Source organism: Balearica regulorum, chromosome 3, assembly GCF_011004875.1.
Source record: "Balearica regulorum gibbericeps isolate bBalReg1 chromosome 3, bBalReg1.pri, whole genome shotgun sequence".
Taxonomy (NCBI): domain Eukaryota; kingdom Metazoa; phylum Chordata; class Aves; order Gruiformes; family Gruidae; genus Balearica; species Balearica regulorum.
Window position 1 is genome coordinate 76143431 of NC_046186.1, and position 22318 is coordinate 76165748.

A 22318-nucleotide genomic window follows, 5' to 3' on the forward strand; every position below is an offset into this window, starting at 1 on the left:
CTATCAGGTTTGTTCTCCCTATTTCACAGCACAAGAACAAAGGGACATTAAAAAAAAAAAAAGATTAGATAGGAAATTAAAAAATTGATTACTGGAATTGTCACATGTTGCACAATTATACTGTAGAATTCCTTGCCACAAGATCTCATGAGGACACAAAGCATTTCCAGACATCTGAAACTGTAAAACATTTTGGAAAATATACCACGTGCTTCATAGGATAATTCTTTACAACTCTCAGGTGAAAAAAATGGGCACAGATTACACAAATTATTTCTCCCTTCCCCTCCTGTCCTCAATTTTGCCATGATATTCCTAGCTTGTAAGGAGACTTTTCAGAAGCAGGAAATTGGACTAGGTCTCTACATCATAGACTTTGAAGACAATTCTTGTATTTTCAGAGTGGGTGGGTTTTTTCCACTTTTTTGTTTCCTCACTAAAAGACAAAGTTACTGCTTAAATCATTTAACGTTCCAACTCATGTAAAACTGTGTTTATGAATTTGCAACTAATTGGAATGTACATTTCATAATCAATAGTCACAAACATTTCTGTCTGTCACAGTGAAAATAAGTTATAATTCCTCAGTCATAGAAACATTATCTTCATGCATGGTAAGTAAACATTTAGATTTCAATATGAAGACTAGAGGCATTAACTCTGTAACCACATGGGCAATCCCTTATGTACACTCAACTTTTCCAAAGCATTCAAAAGCAAACACGCACTGCAGTTCTGTAAACACATGCATTTTATATACCATAGCAAGACATCAAATCAGCAGAGGAGATAACATTGCAAGATGAAAGACAGTGGAAAACCTGACCCTCTGTGCTTTCCTTAAGCCAAGCCTTTAATTTTATCCTACACAAGAAAAAAAAAAAAAAAATAGTCCAAATGACAAGAAAACCCAGTGAGGTCCCACAAGAAGAAACTATTTGCATAAATATTTATACAGAATATACCATACAAATAACTACTTTTAACTTTTTAGCTTTGCAAAGCTGAAAGAACATTACCCAAATACTCGAGTTCATATACTACTAAGACAAAATTATGTCTAGTTGAAAGATCCATAGGATTCTTAGATACTTTGGAGATGTTTAATTTAAAAACAATAAATATTTTGACAACAAACTGCATGCTTTTCAACTTAATTGCGTCTTATGTAGACAGCAACTATGACACTCACATTGAGGATGAAACAGCAAGCCTGAGGAAGGCAAGGAATTGCTAAGATACAGGTGCATCAACTACATTTTATAGCTTTTAAATTCACAAAATCAAGAAGGTGAAAGCCAGATAAAATGTGTAATGAGAGGCAAGTGCTACAAAATGGATTCTATAATTTGTGGGACTCCCCAGGTATGGATTCACCTTACAAAGAACAGAAGAAAAGCCACTGATGAAACAACCGATTCACAAGTCACACCAGCATTAGATGGGTACAGAAGCCAACCCAGGGACCGTAATGGCCAAACTCCCAACGCGATTAGGCCCAAGTTCGTTGTTTTTCAGATCACCGCCAGCAAGTAACAAGGCCAACAAGGCCAGATAGGTTCACAGATCTCATACACCTTGCCCAACAGTATTTACAATCGATATACTGAAGTGAAATAAAAAATAATTTTAAAGATACTTCAATCACAAGCCCCGGGCTGGCCGCTGATGGGTCATTCCCCGCCAGAGAGCTAAAAGAGAGCGCTGACCCCTCAGCACTTTGACCCCCGAGTCCTCTCCGCAGCCCCGCCAAGAGCACGAAGTGCTTTAGCCAGAGGCGCAGTAACGAAGGCAAGGAGGCGGCGAGGGTACAGCCTAGCCGGCACCCCCCGCTGCAGCCCGACCCCCCTGGAACGGCGGCCACCGGGCGCCGCGCACTGCCAGCTCGTCCCCGCGGGGACATAAAAGCGGCCACCCGCCACCACCCGCAGCGGGGCCCCAGGCGCCCCGCTCTGCCGAGGAACCAGGGGAGACGACACGGGCGAACGTGCCGACAGGGACCGAGGGCAGCCAAGCCAGCCCACGCCGCCCCCCAGGGCCGATGTGGCAGCAGCAGAGGGGCGGGCAGGAAAAGGCGGATCTGCATCCGGGCTCACTCGCTGTCTGGCGCGCTCACTCACCTATCATGGCGGCGGCAAGGGAGGGGAGGGGAGGGGAGGGGAAGCGAGTCGTTCCTCCTTTGCAGCCCTTGGCGCCGGCGCGAGCGGCGAGATCAGCCGGCAGCGGACTGCGCATGCGCCGGGGCGCGGGGCCCTCTGGGTAATGTAGTTCTTGCCTCTTCACACCGCCCACCTCTCCTCACGTGGCCGCCTGTCCCCTTCTTCCCCCTGTGTTAATTACTTTGTGCTAAATTCTGTCGCGCGGCGTGGTGCCTGCCCGCTTTTCGGTGTACCTGCCTGCGAGCTGCGCGTGCCGGGGGTTTGCCGTTGGGGTGTTTTTGCTTCTTTACCTCCTGCTTCCCCCGCGCACGTGACAGCCCCCCCGCCGGCAAGGCGGCGGGTTGTTGACGCGTTGCCTAGTGACGGGCGCGAGGCCGGGGACGCGTGCTAGCGGCAGCCAGTGCCCGCCCCGCCCCTAACGGACCCCGCTGAGGGACCCCGGCGGGTGGCGCAGGGGGTGAGGCACGGCGGGGGCCGGCGGGCGGCGGGACGGGCAGGCCGGGTGGGAAAAGCCCCGGGGCGGCAAGAAGAGCCGGTGGTGATGAAGGGCTGGGGACGGAGGAGCGAGCGCGGTGGGGAGGAGGGAGACGAGCGGGGATGGAGAAGGGAGCTGGAGGGGCGAGGGACGAGGGGCAGGCGAGGATGCCTGTCAGGCGCAGCGAAGGCGCGGGAGGGGTGTGTGGGTGTCGCTGCTTGGGAAGGGAACAACAGTGCTAGACCTGCTGCGTTTTCTAACTTAATGGGGCGGGGCGTTGATGTTTGTTTCTTTTTTCCAGTCGGTATTTTGCTTCTTGTCCGTCGCAGACGCTGGTGGGGAGATGGTAGTGGAGAAAGCGGGCTCAAGCCCCTCAAAGCCCGTAGGTGATAGATGCCCCCAGCAACAGGAGCCACTGAGGCACGTGAAGAAAAGCAAGCAGCAGGTCTCCGACGGATTCACTGTTAAAGCCATGATGAAAAACACTGTGGTATGTTTGCTGCTAGCATAGAGGTGATGTTAATTCATTTACTCTCATGTGCCCAGGAAAGTATAGTGAGTTAGAGCTGTGGATAAAGCATGTCAGGAAGGTGTGTGAGTTGCTAAAACTTTATCTGGAGTTTGCTGGTTGCTGAAATTACCTTCAGGCTTTACAGAAGTATTATCATAAGGTAATAGTCTGTGCCTGTGGAAATTGTGCTGCTTCGCCTCCAAGTGTATTGCTTTGGTGCCACAGTTTTTCTGTATTGTTTTGTATTGGCCATGCACGTTCTATTAAACTGTCAGTCTATGGAATTGTGTGCAAGGCTCGCTGCCTCACATTTAGGAAAATGCTGTCAAATGATGCTGTGGCATAATTTTAAAGTGTTTTCATGTACTGGCACAGTATGGTATAAATTTGATGTGAATGTCATATAGGATGGCAAAGATCTGGAAAAGACATTCATTCTTAAAATAAACTTGAAAAAGAATAAAAAGCTTCCACATGGTACAGGAGAATACTAAACTGGAAACATGTTAGTTCTCCCATCTCATAGTTCAAAGACAAAGAGGAGTTGATCCAGCAAGCTTTGCTTTCAGTAATAGTCCCAATTTCTAACTAATTTAGAGTTATGTGGGTGAAAATACTAGGATAAAGGCCTTTCAGGTGCTTTATATTGTTTTATTTGTCTGCTTTTGTCAGATTTTAGGAATAAAAAAAGCTTCAGCTAGTACAGAATGCAAATCTTCAACAGTAAGTTGATGAGCTAATAATATGAGCACTCATCTGTGCTTAAACTCCTGAATTGTATTTTTCTTTTTTTGGACACAATTCAAGGTGTTAGCAGTTTTGTGTTCTCAGTTTTTTTACTAATTTTATATATTGTTCTGACAACAGTAATGAAATACATTATTTCCCTTGTTTTGCGGAAACAGTCTTCCTGTTGCAGTCTCTCTGGACTTGTTATCTGTAAGAACATCCTCTTAAAACCCCAAACAAGTCCATCTTTAAACAAATTTTAAATGGAGTAGAAATTGTGTACATTAAAAACTTTCTCCTTATTAGTAAAACTAGAACATGTTTCACCTTAGTGGGAAGAATACAAGGTGAAAACAACCAAGAAACTTCTTTGTTTTACAGATTGGTATGTTTGGTTTTAATTCTAGAGATATGTGGAATAAACTATACCACTTCACTGAGGTTAAGGATTAATTTTTCAAAAACATTTCCTCTTCTCTGGACAAAATTTAAGTCATGGATATTTGCACGTATTTGTTTACACCTTGTTATGTAAAATATGCTTGATTTTGTGTAGAAGAATCAGTAGTTTCAGTGGAGTCTGAGAAACATATATTTAATTTCAGAAAAGGAGCTTTGACTTGTGAACATAACTAGGTATGAGTTTAATCCGAATGTAAGTTTTCTTTTAAATATTTATAGAGTTTTAACTTTTATGGCTGCAATTCTAACTTCCTAAATGTTAAATGATATGGTACTGTCATTAAGCAACAGCAAATAGGTAACTCTGCTGCCTTTGGAGCTATTCATTGAATCATAGAAATGATGGGGTTTTGGCATGGACCTCTGGAGATTATCTAACCCAACTTCCCATTTGACATGGGCCTGTCACTAGCATTAGATCAGCTCAGTCATGGGTTTCTCTAGCTAAGCTGTGAAACCCTCCAACATCATGAGAGATTCCCTGAGCTCTCTGGGTAACCTGTTTTGTGACTGCCTTGCCTGTCTGCCCCCGTGGCACCCTGTCAGGGGTAGGGTTAACAATGTTCTGACCCGCTCCACGGTTTCTGCTCATAACTGGGTAGGAAGCAGTGGAAATATTAGAGGTCCTGGAAGATTCATAGTGTCAGAGCTGTATTTTGCAAAAGCTCCAAGTGAGGACAGGCAGCAACTGGAATCATTTCCAGGGGGTGAGTGTGCAAAAAATCAGGATAGCGTATGGAATAGTTCACTGGCACTCTGTCTGTGCAGAAGTGGGTGTCCCTTTACTCTTTTCCAGCAACTGGTTAAATGGAGCTTCCAATTTACTAAGTACTCACTTGTCAGAGGTTGACATCATCGATGAAGTTCTCAAGGAAGGCTTAGGAGTTGACTTGAGGGTTGAAAGCACAGCAGGCAAATATAGTTAAGACATGGTAATTCTTTTTGTTAACAGCATGACAAGGCACAGGGTTGTCAGCAACGTGTTCAGCATCTCCATGTCAAACAACTAGGTACAGATTAATAGCCTTTGGTGCAAACATGTAGAGAGTCTTAAACTCTTAGCGTAGTCTAGCAGATTACTGTTATGCATATATGACTGTAAATATTATAGTAAAGGTTCCAGAATTCTTTGATGTTGCTTGCGCAAAGAGCGTTTTACTAAGCTATTTTTCATGAAAGTTGCCGGATAAAGTTTTCTTCCCAAGTCTGTTTTCAGTAGTACTACTGTTTTCAGTAGTACTACTAGCCAGTAGTAAGTACAGAAATTAAGTACATACAATATTCAAGACTTTTCTCAGCTCTGGCTAAATCTAAAATTTGCTTATTGAAATACATTACTCCTTAATGAATATTCACCAAAAAATTGTTCCTGAACTGAAGAAAGTCTTTAGTTTTATGTTATTCCAAAACTGTAAATCCATATAGCGGTTTAGATTAAGAGCAAGACCAAATAAAGATCTTTTACACTAACAAGCTAGACACTGTGACGTGTACATTTTCATGTTTTGTCCTCCAAGTGGAATCAAGAATGCCATGATATGTGCTCATACTTCATATGTACTGCATGGGTAGAATTAAGAATAGAATTAAAAATTAGTATACAAGCTACCAAGGAGAAAAGTGTCTATACATAAATGTGGACAACAGGAAGATACCTCTGTTCACTTCTGATCCTCTCCAAATGGTTATTCTTCCTATTTTCTGCAACTGTACATGAGTGAATAAAGTGTTAATGCCCCCTTTTCTGTAATAAACTAGTAGTAAAAGCACTTTTACAAGGAGAAGATTCATTTTATTACTTAAAGGGAACTGCAGGAAGGGAATTGCAGCCTACCTCCCAACTTTTAAAAGATTCTTAACCAAGAAGTTACAAGATTACTGAGGTGAAAAAGATCACAGAGGGAAAAGTCTCTACATGTCCTCTCAAAGTGCTGTTACTGTGCTTACTGTGCTGCGAAGAGTTAGGATTCATAGGGCTAGAAAATGGCAAGGTAAGAAACTCACTAGACAGTATATTTTAGTGCATACATCATTCTTGCAGGAGTTTTGGAAGCTTTGGGTTTTGGTATTTTATATCCATTGTTGCTTGCTAGAATGGATCTGATGTTTTTGGAGTAGAATTGGAACTTCAGACATCCCCTCCTGAGCACTGAGCCAATAAAACTATGAAAGGATGTTCTTTTTCTTTCTGTTTTTCCTGAACCTTGAATTCCTTCCTCTACAATGGCAGTGCTTCAGCAGGAAAGGAGGTGTTTATCTTTCCTCTACAGGTCCTCCTTTAGTAACACTACTGACAGTAAGTTGAAGTATCCTTCTGCAGCATATGAATTTGAACTCCTCTGGCCAGAGTACTGAATTCAGATTTTCTTCCTGGCTTAGTGTGTTACCCAGTAGGTTTTATACAGAAAATATCACAATTACATCCATGTTCCATGAATGCAGTCAGAAACTGCTACTAGTAATGGGCCACAGCCAGCCTGTGTGTAAGGGATAAAGTGAGAATATCTGCTAGAAGCCCTTGGAAGGGGAGTGATGCTAAGAATTGTTTTGTTCCCAGATTTCAAAAACCAAAGCAGAGCTATTGAACCTGGGAGAGTCTTAGCTATGTGCAGAAGCACAACTTCCATCTTCTAAAATAAGTGTAATTGCTAATAAGCAGAAAAAAAGGTTATTTAGATTGCAGTTCTGGATTTTTATCCCTCGATTCCTCATTCAGGAGTCTACAGTCTGTATGTATTGGAATGAGTTCTCACTATTTGTTTAAACTCTTCTTTCAAGCCATTATTAGTAATATGTGTTGTGAAGGACTTTCTCACCCTTTACCCTTTGATAATAACTCATAGTAAGGGTTTCATTTTAACCATAATGTGATTTGTTTACAATCTGAAACTTGTAATTTGATATTCTATTTATAATCGTCCACATTGTGTAACTAAAACTATTTTTGTTATTTACTTTGTAGCAACTTCTTGTACCTTGTTAACTTCTGTTACCTTGTAAAAACTTCTGATCTGATTTTAAGGTTATAGAAAAGTATTGTTTACAAGAAAAAAGTTTTACCTTTCTATTATAATAGTTAATTTATTGGAAAAGACAGTAAATTTGGGGGCAAATAAATGTCAAGTTAAAGGAATGTTTTGATAAATGTTTACTGGGCAGTAGTATGTCCATCTTGGAGGAACTGCTCCAATTTAACAATAGCAATTTTGTACAATCTATGAGTATACTTTAGTGAACACTGTCAGTTAAACTGTTAGTGTTCTGGAAGGCAGCCCTATCTTCTTCCTGTTTCAGGCTGTTTATTACTGTTGCCCCTTATCGTGCCCACGTTTGTACAATGTTGGCTGATCAAGGAACTGATCCTGCTGAAAATACTCCAGCCTGTTTAAGCTAACAGTGTCAAACTGCAGTCTTTGGGATTCAGCCAAGCAAAGCTCCTGCTACCACCAAGCTCCTCTGCCCTGCCCTCCTCCTTGTCCTGACTGCATGCTTCTGTCTCCCCTTTCACATTTACATTGGTGTTTCCTGCAACTACAGAGGAGGTTGGATCAGCTCTAACAGCTGTTAAGTTAACATATGCAAGGAGAAGGGGAAAGAGGAGTATGTTGTCAGCATGGGCTGTGTAGGTGGGAATGTCCCTCTTGGCAACATCATGGTCTTAATTAATTTAAAACCAGTTATGAAACTGAGTTCTAGCAGAGTAATTCCACAAGCATTTAAAGCAGCATAAAGTTGTGCCACAATTGAAAGGTGTGGGTTTCATCCCTGGACATTTATTCTTCGTGCAATATAAACTTTTGCATGCAGTGAACAAGACTGGGGTCTTGGTTAAACCTAGATTAAAAGCAGATCGGTGTTTTTTTCACAGCAGTGTAGACTTGACTTACTGTTCGGTAACAGTGTAAGCTAACAACAGTTGTGGCTGCTACAGCTGTGCCTACTTCTGGTGTATATTTGTACCTCCTCCTTTGTGCCAATACACATAGTAATGCAACTGAATTGATGAGGCATTCCAATTGCATTAGATCCAAACCTGAAAAGCTTCAGCACGAGGAGGTTTTTATTTCCTCTCATAAAGTTATGTTCCATTCCGATTCCATGCTTGTTTTTACTGTAATGACCACGTTGACAGTATAATGTAAAACCAGAATACACAGGAAAAATACTAATACTTAAGACCATAATGTCTTCTAAAAGCCTGTATTTAGTATTATGTTCCCAGCTATAACTTATATGGCTTAATCATACTGCTCCTGTTATTTTAAAAGACTTTAAAATCAGCCCTAAATTTTTGCAAATGTGAGGGGAGGTTGATAATGTTCATAGTTGCAGTGCTAAGATTATAAGATTTGTTTAATATCCTCAAGCATGAAGAAATCATACTGTTTCATTTATGAAAATCTGTTATACACTTGAATCTCCAGTAAATCTTTTTTTTATTTTTTAGAATTCAGTTATATGACTTAAAATAGATAATAAGTAAATTATGAGTTAGACTCCATTTCATGGTTTTGATTGACATTTCTTGTTGTCTTAAATAATTTCATTTGATTCATGATATTTTATGTAGAAAAAGACCTTGGAAGGTTTTAAATTTCATTCCTAGAGGAGGTAAATGTAAATTGATTTTAAAACATTATGACAGTGATGATTCAAACTCTCATTTTTTTGTGAACTAATGAATAAAATATTCTGACTGAAGACAATTATAGAGATAGATGTCAAATTCTGTCAATTCTGGCATTGGAATGAAACTATTTTAAAGTTTGCAAACTGAAAGTTTGCAGTCTGAAACTAATATAAAAGACCAAATGTCAGACTAAGTTCTTTTAAGTATATGAGAGAAAAGGTCTTACATGTTTACAGATTTCATACAAGTTAAAATACTGCAGTGGTCTTTATACGTGGGTAGCTTCATCTGGTGTTTCTCAGTGAAGTAGGGATTTTTCAGTTTTCAGATGTTTACTGCAAGTGTGCGATTTCAGAACAAAGCATTAGAAAATGGTTAATAACAATAGCCTCAGAATGAGATTTTAAGCAGTCAACTTGCTGAGTAGAGATTTATCTAAAGTCAGCATTTCTCATGTGCAGTTGGGCGTGCCTCTACAACTAGCCGATAGAAAATATGAAAGAGAATAGTTGGAAAGCATCTGCCATACACCTTTCTCAGCACTCAGAGTCCAGAACAGTTTCCAAAGAACATATGTACATATTCTTTCTTTCAACTTGATATCATTCATTCCAACTAAGAGGAATGCTGCCCTCTATGTAGGCTTCAGCCTTTATCTTAGTCTTCTCCCTGTTAGTTGACTGGGGATGCTATAGGATACCTGGAGTGAGTTCAGTGAAGAGCCATCAAGACAAAGTTCTGGAGGACGTGTTCCATGAGGAGAGGCTGATGGAACTGTAGTTTTTTCAGCCTGGAGAGGAGAAAGCTACCAGGATACCTAATGGTATTAGGTCCTAACAGACCTAATGGTCCAATAGATATGAGAAGATAGATCCAGTCTGTTCACTCTAGTGAATGATGGGAGAACAGAAGATATGAGTTGAAACAAGGTGTTTAGGATGGTGGAAAGCTTTTTCACCCTGAAGATAATCAAGCAGTGCATCAGGTTTCCCAGAGCTGTGCAGTCTCCTTGGAGGTTTTCAAGACCCAAATGGAAAAAGCCCTGAGTAACCTGGTCTGATCTCAGAGATAATGCTGCCTGGAGAAGGAGGTTGGACTGGAGACTTCCCAAGGTCCTTTCTAACCTGAGTTTTCCCATGATTCTACATCCTCGTCCATAAGAGGGTGGTTTGTGACCACTCCATGGCTCTACTACTACTAAGGCCAGACAAATTAGTGATAATTAAATGACTCTCAAACTGGGGGAAGAAAAACAGAAAAAGGCATTTGAGAGTTTTTGTTTTAATAGCTTTGCTGCTTTTCTGAAGATGTGATGTGAAGGGTGCAACAAATACTACAACTGAAAAGATACTTTATTTTTCTGATAAATCAGTCTCCCTTCTGACCCTCAGAAAAACTATGTAACACCACATTGTTCTGCTTGTAATAGTGAACTACATCATCAATCTAAGGTTGACTTTATAAATACAATTGAGTAAGCCTGCATCAGTGCTTGGGTAGCAGGAACACTTGCTTATCAGCTGAGATCCTTACTACAGCTAATTCTTCTTATATAGTCTGCTCCAACAAGTATACAGCGAGTACTGCTGCCAAATACTCAGTGAATGCTGCGAGGAATTGAAGCAGCAGGCTGTGTCTGTAGCTGTCAACTTCTGGATGCTGTCCCTTGTGTCACAATCTCCTCTTGTCACTGCTATAACTTAAATGACATTGGAAGCTTTAAGTGGGTGAAGGAGACAGGAGAGGTAGCATAGTGGCATTTGCGCTAGATAAGGTAGAGGGAGAACACTGGGGAAATAGGAGAGGAACTAAATGTCACTCCCCAAAGTGGGGACCTGGGTGATCACTAACCCAATATGATTTTTGCTATGGCTTTGGTCCCCAATCTTATGCACTGATGTGCTGAAGTCAGCTGTTGCCTTGTTGCAGGCAGAGGGCTGGAGTCCATACAAGGGAAAAGGAAATTTTCTTTCCTTTCCTATCTGATACTTGCAGTTAATATATATGCTTGGCCTATGTTTAACTGAAACAATCTGGTAAGGCTTTGAAGGGGTTAGGGAAGTTTTGGTTTCTTATCCATTCTGAAATGTCAATTACTACAAAGCCAAAAAATAGTAGCAAACAATACTGTCGGTATGTTGATAACATTTTTAGACAATGTGATAGAAAAAATGCTGTGAAAGACTGAGTGGTTCCTCCCAGCAGTAGTTGACTCCTTGATATACTTGACATTCATATAAGCAATTTGGCATAGCTTTTCATTTTGATAACATAGTTATACAATTTTTTTTCTGGAAAATTCACTGCTTTCTGATAACTGCCTCTCTTAGATAAAATACATGTCAGATAAGATAAAGTTGTAAAGGTCTAGTATTGTGCTGAAGGCTGCATTATGGAAGTCTTGTGTTTAATAGTTACACTCTGAGCATACATTACAAATATTATGCTTATTATACTTGCAAATTTTGGTCTCTGATGTGTGTAAGTAGAGGGAATGCGTGTAAGTAAAGGGATTGCTCCCAAGAGCAATGTAGTTCTAGCGTCAAATAGACCTCCACTAGAACTTCAGTCGGGCCTTTTACTTGACAAAACAGATTCTGATTAGATTATAAAACCTGTCTGAATTATAATAAGATAGTAAACACACAATTTAGTTTTTCATACATTTGTGATTGTATTTGTGTATATTTATCAGTTTGCATGCTTGTGTTTGAAAGCGAGATTTTTCTTTAAAAAAAGAATTACTCTTCATCCATGATTTTGTAAAGGGTGATGTCAAGATCTTGACAGCAAGAGTGAATACAGATTTGTTTTCAGTTTGGTAACAGAAATAGGTGGATAGCATGTCATGCATTAATTGAAAGCTAATATCATTAGCCCGTTTGTGATCAGATTAGTTTGGGGTTTTTTTGTGATGGAAGACTTTTTATCACTTGTCTAGAATAAACAAATGCATACTGCAGTAAGTACAAAAGTTCTGCACAATGTGTGACAAAGTGAAAACATTATAAAATACACTGTAGAAAAGAAAGTGGAATGAAAACTCTTGAATGCCTTGAAGCAAGCATGGCATACTGTTCCTGTGTAACAACCATTTGGAGGAAGAACAGGTCTTTAAACTGATGTTTTGATGTCTATTTCATTAGTCATAAGCATATTACTGATATTTTTTTGTGTGGTTGGTAGGCAATATATAGTATTCCGCACAAAGCCCAGTGTAAATCCAAATAAAAGTATTTTCTTGCATGTCTTGTGTGCTTAAGATATCCATTAGTTTTGCCATTATCACATAAACTTCTTTATTATAGTTTGTCTCACTGTGCATCTCATTATTATTATACGAAAGCAAGAACTACTTCTGCACAAGTTGCTTGGACTTACCCATGTGTTCTTGAAAATATCTGTAGGTGTTAAGTCTTCTAAAGCTTAGCAGATCTTTCATTCTTTCAATAATTATTCAGATAGAATTTCTTTTCTATTATTTCCATGTAAGATTTGTCTTAATGACAGCTGTATTATTAAGCCCATGTTTTATGAAATGAAATATTATTTCCTACATATTTTTTTTTAATTTAAGGGAGTGAGCCAACAAGGCCCCATGCAAGGAGCATTCCTGCAAGGGATTGAGTGTGCAAAGGCCTGTGCAAGGAGCATCCCTGCAAGGGAGTGTGGGTGCAAGGACCTGTGCAAGGCTGGGAGCATGCAAGGGCTCATGTAAGGCCACATGTGTGAGGTCGGTGCATGCTCCCACTCCCGTACATGCCCCCAAGTGTAGCCACTGCAGCCTCATTTTTATAATACTATTTTAGACGTGTTCTAAAAAACCTAAAAGCTTCGAATTAGTTTCCTTTCATTGTAAGTCTTGTTGCATAAAATTAGGGGAGATACTTTATGATCCAAGTTTTTTGTTTCAAGACTAATAATTGGTGGTCCACATTTAAATCTGTAGAAAAAATAAATTATACCCTGGCTTTCCTTACTGTCCTATTGCTAATGAATTAATGTGACATTAGTGTTCTGTATAAGATATCTTCTTAGCTAAAACTATTTTGGCAAACATGCATGCATACTTTACTGACATTGGCAGCCAGAATTTGATAAACCTTTTTTTTTTCCTCATAAGTTAAAAACATACATTCTTACTTCCCAAAGCAGGCCTATTGAACTCTCTGTTTCTATACTCTTAGCTAATGCTTCGTGCTCACTTTTTCTCTGACTTTCTTTGCTTATCCTCCAGATGTGTTGTTTTTTCGTACCAGTGGATTTATCTTGCAATGATTTTCAACAGGTGTTTTTCGGGGGGGAGGTGTGGGGTGTGGTGTGGCATTTCCACATGGCTAGAAACGATTCAGAGGATGTATAAAGCTTCTCCCCAGAGCATATTAGAATACCTTAGATATTTTTTACTGTAAAAAAATCTCAAAGGAATGAACTCATAATACTTTTAAATTGCAGCTTTGTATGGTATGACTGAAAAAATATTTTTCACAGCAAGTGTACATGTATTAGCTGATTTTTTTACATCTTTTATACAGTGTTTTACCAACTCATCTCATGCCCTTCTAATTTGTGTGTCCCTCATTTATTTTGTCAGGTTTTAGATTCATAGTTTAAGGTCAGAGGAACAATTAGTACAACTTGATGTGATCTCCTGCGTCAAATTCAGAAAGTGATTCCTGCATGAAATGTGTAACTTTTAGTTGAGCTAGAAGATAAGGTTTTTTAGAAAGTAATACAACCCGAAGGTAATAGTGGTGGCAGAAAGTCCTTTATATCTGTAAATTATGCTAATGCTTAACTCAACAAATGCAATACCATTAGAAATTGGCAGCTTATACCTAAATATAATTATCACAAAATAGTCAAATTTCACTGTGTACATACTGTGAGTTAGACAACCACATACAGGGAGATACTGTCTTTAAAAATCCACAAAAGTTGTAGCATACTTCAGACTTCTACTTAAAACCTGTTGTGTTACTTTTGCGTGGCAAGGTTTTGGTAGCGGGGGGGGCTACAGGGGTGGCTTCTGTGAGAAGCTGCTAGAAGCTTCCCCTGTGTCTGATAGAGCCAATGCCAGCCGGCTCCAAGACGGACCCGCCGCTGGCCAAGGCCAAGCCAATCAGCGCCTCTGTGATAACATATTTAAGAAAGAGAAAAACAGTTAGAGAGCGCTTTTGCAGCCAGAGAGAGGAGTGAGAAGATGTAAGAACATCTGCAGACACCAAGGTCAGTGCAGAAGGAGGGGGAGGAGGTGCTCCAGGTGCCAGAGCAAGATTCCCCTGCAGCCCGTGGTGAAGACCATGGTGAAGCAGGCTGTCCCCCTGCAGCCCATGGAGGGAGGATGAGGGGGTGTAGAGATTCCACCTGCAGCCCGTGGAGGACCCCATGCCGGAGCAGGTGGAGGCACCCGAAGGAGGCTGTGGCCCCGTGGGAAGCCCACGCTGGAGCAAGCTCCTGGCAGGACCTGTGGCCCCGTGGAGAGAGGAGCCCACGCCAGAGCAGGTTTGCTGGCAGGACTTGTGACCCCGTGGGGGACCCACACTGGAGCAGTTTGCTCCTGAAGGTCTGCACCCCATGGAAGAGACCCACGCTGGAGCAGTTCATGGACTGTAGCCCATGGGAAGGACTCACGTTGGAGAAGGTTGTGAAGGACTGTCTCCCGTGAGAGGGACCCCATGCTGGAGCAGGGGAACGATGAGAGGAGTCCTCCCCCTGAGGATGAAGAAGCAGCAGAAACACCATGTGATGGACTGACCGTAACCCCCACTCCCCTTTCCCCTGTGCCGCTGAGGGGGGGCGGAGGTTGAAGCCGGGAGTGAAGTTGGGCCCGGGAAGATGGGAGGGGTGGGGGGAGGTGTTTTAAGATTTGGTTTTATTTCTCATTCCTCTACTCTGTTTTGCTTAGTAATAAATTAGATGAATTCGCTCTTTAGGTTCAGTCTGTTTTGCTCGTGATGATAATTAGAGAATGATCTCTCCCTGTCCTTATCTCGACCCATAAGTTTTTTTTTTCCGTTGTACCTTTTCTCCCCTGTCTAATGAAGGAGGGGAGTGATAGAGCAGCTCTGGTGGGCACCTGGCACTCAGAGAGGGTCAACCCACCACACCTGTTTAAGTAATGATTATTTTAGGAGCTTCTAGTGTGCCTTTAGACATCTTTAATATGTATTACATTGTTATTATACAGGATAACAATCAAGTTTTAATACTTTATTTGGTAGCGTCTGAAGGCTTTTGGTCATCCAATTGTTCATCCAATATGAAGAATTCAGGCAGTGGACTAAAATTGTGTAACATCCAGCACTTGATTTTGAAAAAGAAAAATAAGTTCAGTTGTATCAATGCAAATCGATGAGTTACACATTTAAACTTGCATGAGATTTCACAAACTCTACTGTTATCTGACAAATAAATCTTTATAACAGAAATTTTAGAACTGTGTGTCAACCATTGACAATGCTGTGCATGCTAATGGTATACAACATTCAGACTTTGGATATAAATTTTGTGGAGGAAATTACTGGGTTTTAACAGGATTGTATCTGTTTGCCGTGTCATTTTTCCTTTTCCCTATCACCAGATAGAACTGAACTTTTTTCCAACTTAAGTGAGAAAACAAATGGCCCTGTAGTAGCAACAGAAAAATTCTTCCTCTATTGTACAATGTTCCAGTAGACAGCCCCTCAATACACATAACAAAATCTGTATTGAGGGGATATATTAAAATACATTTGTAGAGGTAATCACTAAATTGCCACTAATAAATCAGTGAAGTCTAGATTTTTTTCCCCTTGTTTGAGATTCCCTACATTGTTCTTTATCAGGTCATCCTTAAGTAGGATTTAGGTGATTTTTCCCCATATTTTATCGTTCTCTTGCTTCCAGCAAGTGGATCACTATGAGCTCTTGTTCTTTTATAATATTAAATATTCTTCATTTTTACTAGTTTTAAGTCAATACTCTTTTAACATTGGTAACAAAAAAGCTTGCCCAATAGTGTGTTTAGCATCGATGTTTAGCCAACTACATGGCTAAGCAAGCACTTCTTAACTTGTAAAATACAAGCAAAATGTTTGTTCTGAATGCTAAAACAGTTCCTCTGATAGCGGCTCCAGCTGGGATGTGCATATGACCTTTTCTGCCTGAAGTCACAGGTTAGTGTTCCTACTTCAGAGCAGCTAAATGCACATCAGCTGACTCCTAACTGAATGCTCTTCTCAGTAGACTGAAGGCTGACTCCCTTGTGTTAGTAGTTCTAAAGCCTTAACTAGTGGTTTTAATTCATGTGGCCTACTGGGCAAAGATAGTTTAGCAGTTGGATTATCAGGATATGCTTCTGGGAAGTGAAAGTTGTGGACTTGAAATTTGGTGAACTGGAAAGAGAAATTAAGAACGTCAACCTCCTGAGCTTGTATTCTAACTCCTAAATAAATGCACAAAAGATGGAAATAGTATTATTTAAGGGGACGTTACTGAAAGCAGGTTTTAGTCTTCAGAAAAGAATTTCATGGTCTACATTTTCACTGGGTAGTTTTATAATTTTTATAATCTTGATTTGAGCGACTGAATTCCAAAGATGAATGCAAATTCACATACATCCCTGTATTCATCATCCTGTAGGTGATTTCTCTCCCAGTGTCTAACCTTTTTGAGTTGCTGAAGTCTCTCATTCTCTTCTCCCAACAGTTGAAGGAGCCTGGGTTCAGAGTCTAAATTAGGCTTTTTGAATTGCCCTGATGTTGGGGTTTGTGTTCAACTGTTAGATCATATTTTTCCTTTGGGGTTTGTATCATGCATAACTCAATGGCACAGTTGTTGATTAGGTATCTAGAAAATATTATAATGTAAACATTGGTTATTAATTAGTGGGAGATTAAAAAAAGTTTCACTTCATGTAATATGTTCATTATATGGAGGGATTCTATCATCCTCTGTTGTATCTAGTACTGTCGTCTTTAGCCTGTGTTTTCAGGTTTCTGTACTCTTTCTTTCTCCAGTTTGTTTCAGGATTTTCTTCTTCCCTGTCTGACTTCTTTAGATGTATGCTGACTTGACTTCAGGGTCCCATAGACCCACTCTGAGAGACAGAGCAGTACACAAGGTATCCATTGAAGGAGCTATTATGGCATCTTCTTTTCTTGCAAGTTACAAACTATCATCTGATTAAAATGAGCATTTGGATCATGTTTTTCCAAAGAAAGGAAATAAGATACATTTTTAAGGGAGACCTTAATAAATATTAACATAGTTCTTGTGTTTTTAAAAGGACTCTAAAGCTGTGTAATGTTTGCAGCCTAACCACTGGAAGATTATGCTACTACATGAAAAAACACAAAGTAAAAATAAACCATTGCACTAGATACTTCCAATAACCATCCAAACTAACAAAGCCTGATATCCTGCAGTTTTTTTGTTTTCTAGTTGATTAGTCTCAAAATTAAGCTTTTCCTGATATTTAATAAGGTATTTGGTGTCTAATAACTTGAGACACAAACATCTTGATTGGAGCACTCTTCTTTATTCTCAACTATTTCCATAACACATGAAGGCAGCTGAATATGCTTGTAATGTGCCTTTTTCTCAAATTCACTTGAAAGTGAGCAATGTATACACATTCCTTAGGAATGAAGGCAGGCAAGTGTACACACAACATGGATATCTAAGTCTTGTTTCTTGATGAAGCTGTTTTATAAAGGATACCCATATGCATTTGTTCCATTCACCAGAAGTAAAATGAGATAATGAGCTAATTAAAATTGAACTATCGCAATGTCACCAGCAAATCATACAAGCAAGAAAAAGACTGAGTTCCTTTCAATCAGAAGCCATTACTTGAAGATGAACCAAAACGTCTGAACAGTTAATAACTGAGTTACAGAATTTTATTGTGAAAATAAACTGTTTCTCTCAGAGCCTAAACCTCAGCTTTGGAACTATGAGAACATAAATGACTTCAGTGGTTTTCCAGGGAAGTGACTGGTAGTATTGCCAAAGTTGACAGCAGGATGCATCAGCAGCACAATATAGAACTTCCTGAAGAATCAAAATATCTGAAGCAGATCCTTTTTGTAACTTCACTAGAAAGTAGTTCTTTTCTAATAGCGACAAAGGAGAAACCTTCGACTACCTTTCTAGCTTCCACGTTTAGCCTGTAGGTGTTATTCCACATGACTAAAGGCTAATCTATTACTAAGTTTTGTAATCAACCAATAAATATATTGTTCTTTATGGGGTCTGATTGTTTAACCTCCTGATTTTAATGTACTAGAAACAGGAATTTCATGAAAAAGTATGACTTATTTAAGAAACATTTCTCGAACTTTACTAAATGTCTTCTGATAACATACATTTGTAAACACAGGAAGCTAATAATCTTGATAAAACTTTTGTTTTGCAAAGACAGTCAAGGACTGCAACTGCAAAGCTACTGGTAAGACTAAGCATTCTAATATATATTAAAGAGTTTATTATATAAAACATTTGTGTAGTGTTAATGAAAACCAGCTTTGCAACAGTAAGTTCTTATAAGTAGAATAGAATGAAGTGATAGATAAAAATAAAAGGCATGGAGGAAACAATGCTTTGTGTATAAACCAAATGTCCGTGCTTACATGTGACTGAGAATAAGACGAAAAGAGTTTTATCAATGTTCATTTATAATATAACATATGGTTTTGTAATTTATGTAATCTGTATGAGTAAACCTGTGAGATTAAAGTGGTTTTGCTACTTATGTAAGTGGACAATTTATAACATGGAAGTACCACTTAATTTCCCAGCTCTTATGTACAATACTGTATCTTGGGAAGAGTAATAAAAGCAATTCTTCCAAGAATAGGCATTTTATGGAAAATTACCATTAGAAAACTTACTTTGTTTTAGAGATAAAATGGTATGAATGATAGATATAAGATGGTATCATGGGATAATAAATTCTTACCTCATTGATAAAAATCCATTTTGCATTTTTTTTAAAAAAAGCATTTTTTCAGTGATCTATGAGTTCAGTTAATACACTTATGGAACATAAATATTTAGTGATGACATTAATTTATTTTAAGGTACTAGATGAAATGTCTTGGTGAAAGCTATGGTAATTTTTATAGTTTTCAAGAAGCCAGAATTTTACTCCTGGCATAGGAATTCATATTGGATACTTAATTTAGTTTTCTCACAGTATATAATTATTTTTATTTAGTGTTCTAGATGATTAGATAGATTCACATCCTACATTAAAACATTACTTTTTAATGACTAGATATGCTTTCTGTGTGCTACCAAAAATTGAAATGAAACATAGCTGAGGACTTTGACTATGAAGAGTATAGAGTATGGAACAAGTATCAATAAGCCTTTTTTTTTTTTTCTTTGATGCTATAAGCTCTGTATTTATGCTGTTTATTTTCTCAAGACAGTATGATTTACTATCTCTGTGCTGCAACCAAAATTCATCTATCAAAATATAACATCTTAACCTGAAAAAAAAAATCATGTTTTTGCTAAAGACTTTAGTAGGAGAAATTTTGGTATTTTCAGAATTCATATACAAAAACCTTAATGGATGTAAAAAGACAAAACCTTCCCATTTTCATTTAAGCGAGGTGGTTTTTTTAAAATTTAAATGAACCTGCTAAGCAGAACTGTAGGTGCTTAGTATGGAAAGCCTATGGAAAGTCTAAAACTAAAATATACGTGCTTATCCTTTAAACTCCTAATTTTTTGAAGAATGATATAAAGAGCTTGAGAATGATAGACCAAATTGATTTTTTTGAGTCATTCATGTCATTCTAAACTATAGTGCTTGCAATATTCCATGCAAACATGTAGCTAATAACATCAATGTACAACTCAGAAATATGAAAGCGATGATGGTGAGGGTATGTGTGTACATATGACTAGTGGCACTGTTTGTGGATTAATGCTCAGTGAGGAATCAGGAGAGCCTAAATAACTTAGTTTTGGCCAGCTCTTCGGTCTTGCTTATGGCCTTCAGAGCATATTGGTGTTCCTGATAAACCTTCTCCTTTCCAGCACAGCCACAAGGAAGATATACCTGTACCTCATCAAACTTCTCACCAGTGTTTGGCCCTGAGTATCTTCTAATTGTCTTTTTTTCCCAGTACCACACCTTTCTTTCTGTCATTCCAGGCACTTTTTAACAATACATCCAAGTTTTTCACAAGGGCCTTAGGTCTGCAGTCCATCTCTGTTTGCGGGAATGAAATAAAGTAAGGAATCTGCTAGTTTCTGTTGCCACTGAAGAAGTGTGTTGTCTCAAGATCTCTCATAAAGTTTTGTGCTAAACAAAACAAGAGGTAGAACCAATCCTCGTAGCATCACACAAATAAAGGCTTTCAGGGCTGGAAAGAAGCTACCCATCAGAATTGTCTTGAAGCTGACTGATAGGAATTGACCTATCCAGTTCAGGGTGACTGATTCATTTCTGCCAGTCTCCCAGGCAAGTCAGCTGCGCATGCCGATCTTCAGTGTCAAACACTGCTGATAGATTTAATGAAGTAAGCGTGGATATCTTCCTCTTAGCTGTGCCAGAGAGGAAATAGTTTGCAAGCAAGACTAATGCACTCTGAAAGCTGTTACCATGTCTGAAAGCCTGACTGCCCAGATTTAGGTCATTGGCAGAGAATTCAAATTCTGTAGAAGAGTATGTTAGTTTGGTTTTTTTAATTATTTTTATGATAATTTTTCCCAAGAATAAAAGGCTGTATTATGTAGTAGCTGGATAGAACATTCAGACTGAAAGGAGTTTTTCAGCCTGGGCATTAAAACTTAATATTTCTTGTTGGTTTAAAAAATGTGATTTAGATTCAGATTACATTCACATTATATTAGGCTCCTCAGAACTTTGTCCAGCTGGGCTTTGATTGTCTTCAAGGATAGAAATTCTACATCATCTTTGAACAGCCTGTTCCAATGACCGCTTTCATTGTGAAAAAGGTTTTTCTAATGTCTAGTCAGAATTTTATTTATTTAATCTGTGACTGTTGCCTCTTGTCTTTTTGTTGTGGATCTCTGGGGAGAGCCTGACTGATCTCTACTGTGCTGTCATGCTGGGTAACTGAAGATTAAGATAAGATTCCCATTAAGCCTCCTCTTCTTAAGGCTGAACAAACTGTTTCTCTCAGCCTCTCCTGTGCCATGTACTCCAGTCCTCTCTTCATATTGGTGGCCGTCCACCAACCTTGCTCCAGTATATCAATGTCTTTCTTTTATTGGGGAGTCTGAAGTGTGATCTTGTACTCTAAATACAGTCTCCGAAGCATCAGATAAAGGGAGCTGCTTAATTCCCTCAATGATCTTGATATAGTCCAGAATGCAGTTGCCCCATCTCTGCCACAAGGTACACAACTGTTCAACTTGTTGTTCACGAGGATCCTCAAGATCTTTCCTGCTAAGCTGCCTTCTAGCCAGTCAGTGCCTGGCCTGAACTGCTCCAGTGCAGAACTTTGCTGTTGCTGAACTTTGTGAAATTCCTGTCAAGACATTTTGCTAGCCTGTCAAGGTACTTCTGAATGCTCACCTCGAAATTTGATGTCATTCACAAAGTCTCTCAGGGTACACTCTGTCCCATCATCCAGCTTCCTAATGAGATATTAAATAGCTCAGTACTGAGCCCTTCATGTAACCCCTACCAGTAGGCCAGCTAACTGCTACCCTTTGGTCCCAACAGCTCACCATTTTCCACCCTCCTTGTGGTCAGTTCCTCATGGAACTCTCTTGAAATGAATGGGATGTAGTTTGCCAAATGGCATTAGATGTCACACTACACATTTATGAATGTCTCCATCTCATTAAGATCCTGGGTCCATACATGGAATCATTTCTACATCAACTCGCAGCTTCTTGAGAATAAGAATCAACTGACATACTTCTTTTTATATTCTGTAATTTTAAAATCTCATTCTCCACCATTTCCTGAAGACATGAATTGCATGTCTTATCCCAGTATGATGAACATAAAGACTATATTTTTTTTGTATCACTATTATTGCTCTTTAATCAGTGTATCTTATATCTATTATTCCTCCTGAAAGTGTGCAGGCCTTTCTATATTTTCTATATAAAATTTCAATTTGAAAAAATTATATAATTACACTTCCATGATATGAGAAAGAGCAGCAATGTAGTGTTAACAGGGCTACATGAATTTTACTATGCATTTCTAGATTATGTAGATTTCTGGTTATGTAATACAAGTAAAATTTCAGCATACTAACAACACTAATAAATATTACAATGCAGTGTTTGAAATGCTTTTTGAGGTTTTTACCATTTGAATACTAGCTATTTTCACTTAGAACTTTTCTGTGTGGAGAAAGACAGATGGCTAG

The 22318-nt window shown here is 39.2% G+C and overlaps 2 protein-coding genes and 1 long non-coding RNA gene across 8 annotated transcripts in view; 1 reads left to right on the top strand and 2 right to left on the bottom strand.

Annotated features, from left to right (window-relative positions):
• Positions 1-2107, bottom strand: part of LOC142601027 (uncharacterized) — a 35385-nt gene extending 33278 nt beyond the window's left edge. The window contains exon 1 of the long non-coding RNA XR_012834580.1: positions 1193-2107. This is a non-coding gene — a long non-coding RNA (uncharacterized LOC142601027). The remainder of the gene's footprint in view (positions 1-1192) is intronic.
• Positions 1-2152, bottom strand: part of PRKN (parkin RBR E3 ubiquitin protein ligase) — a 767705-nt gene extending 765553 nt beyond the window's left edge. For both annotated transcript variants that reach the window (XM_075748535.1, XM_075748536.1), the window contains exon 1: positions 2121-2152. In XM_075748535.1, the coding sequence (XP_075604650.1) occupies positions 2121-2127 (7 nt within the window). In that variant the 5' untranslated portion in view covers positions 2128-2152. The remainder of the gene's footprint in view (positions 1-2120) is intronic.
• A 28-nt stretch (positions 2153-2180) lies between these two features.
• PACRG (parkin coregulated) overlaps positions 2181-22318 on the top strand; it is a 253865-nt gene continuing 233727 nt past the window's right edge. The window contains exons 1-2 of one of the 5 annotated variants that reach the window (XM_075748552.1): positions 2181-2259; positions 2936-3124. In XM_075748552.1, coding sequence (XP_075604667.1) covers positions 2978-3124 — 147 coding nt within the window. In that variant the 5' untranslated portion in view covers positions 2181-2259; positions 2936-2977. The other 4 variants (XM_075748553.1, XM_075748555.1, XM_075748554.1 and 1 more) reach the window with 4 other exon arrangements.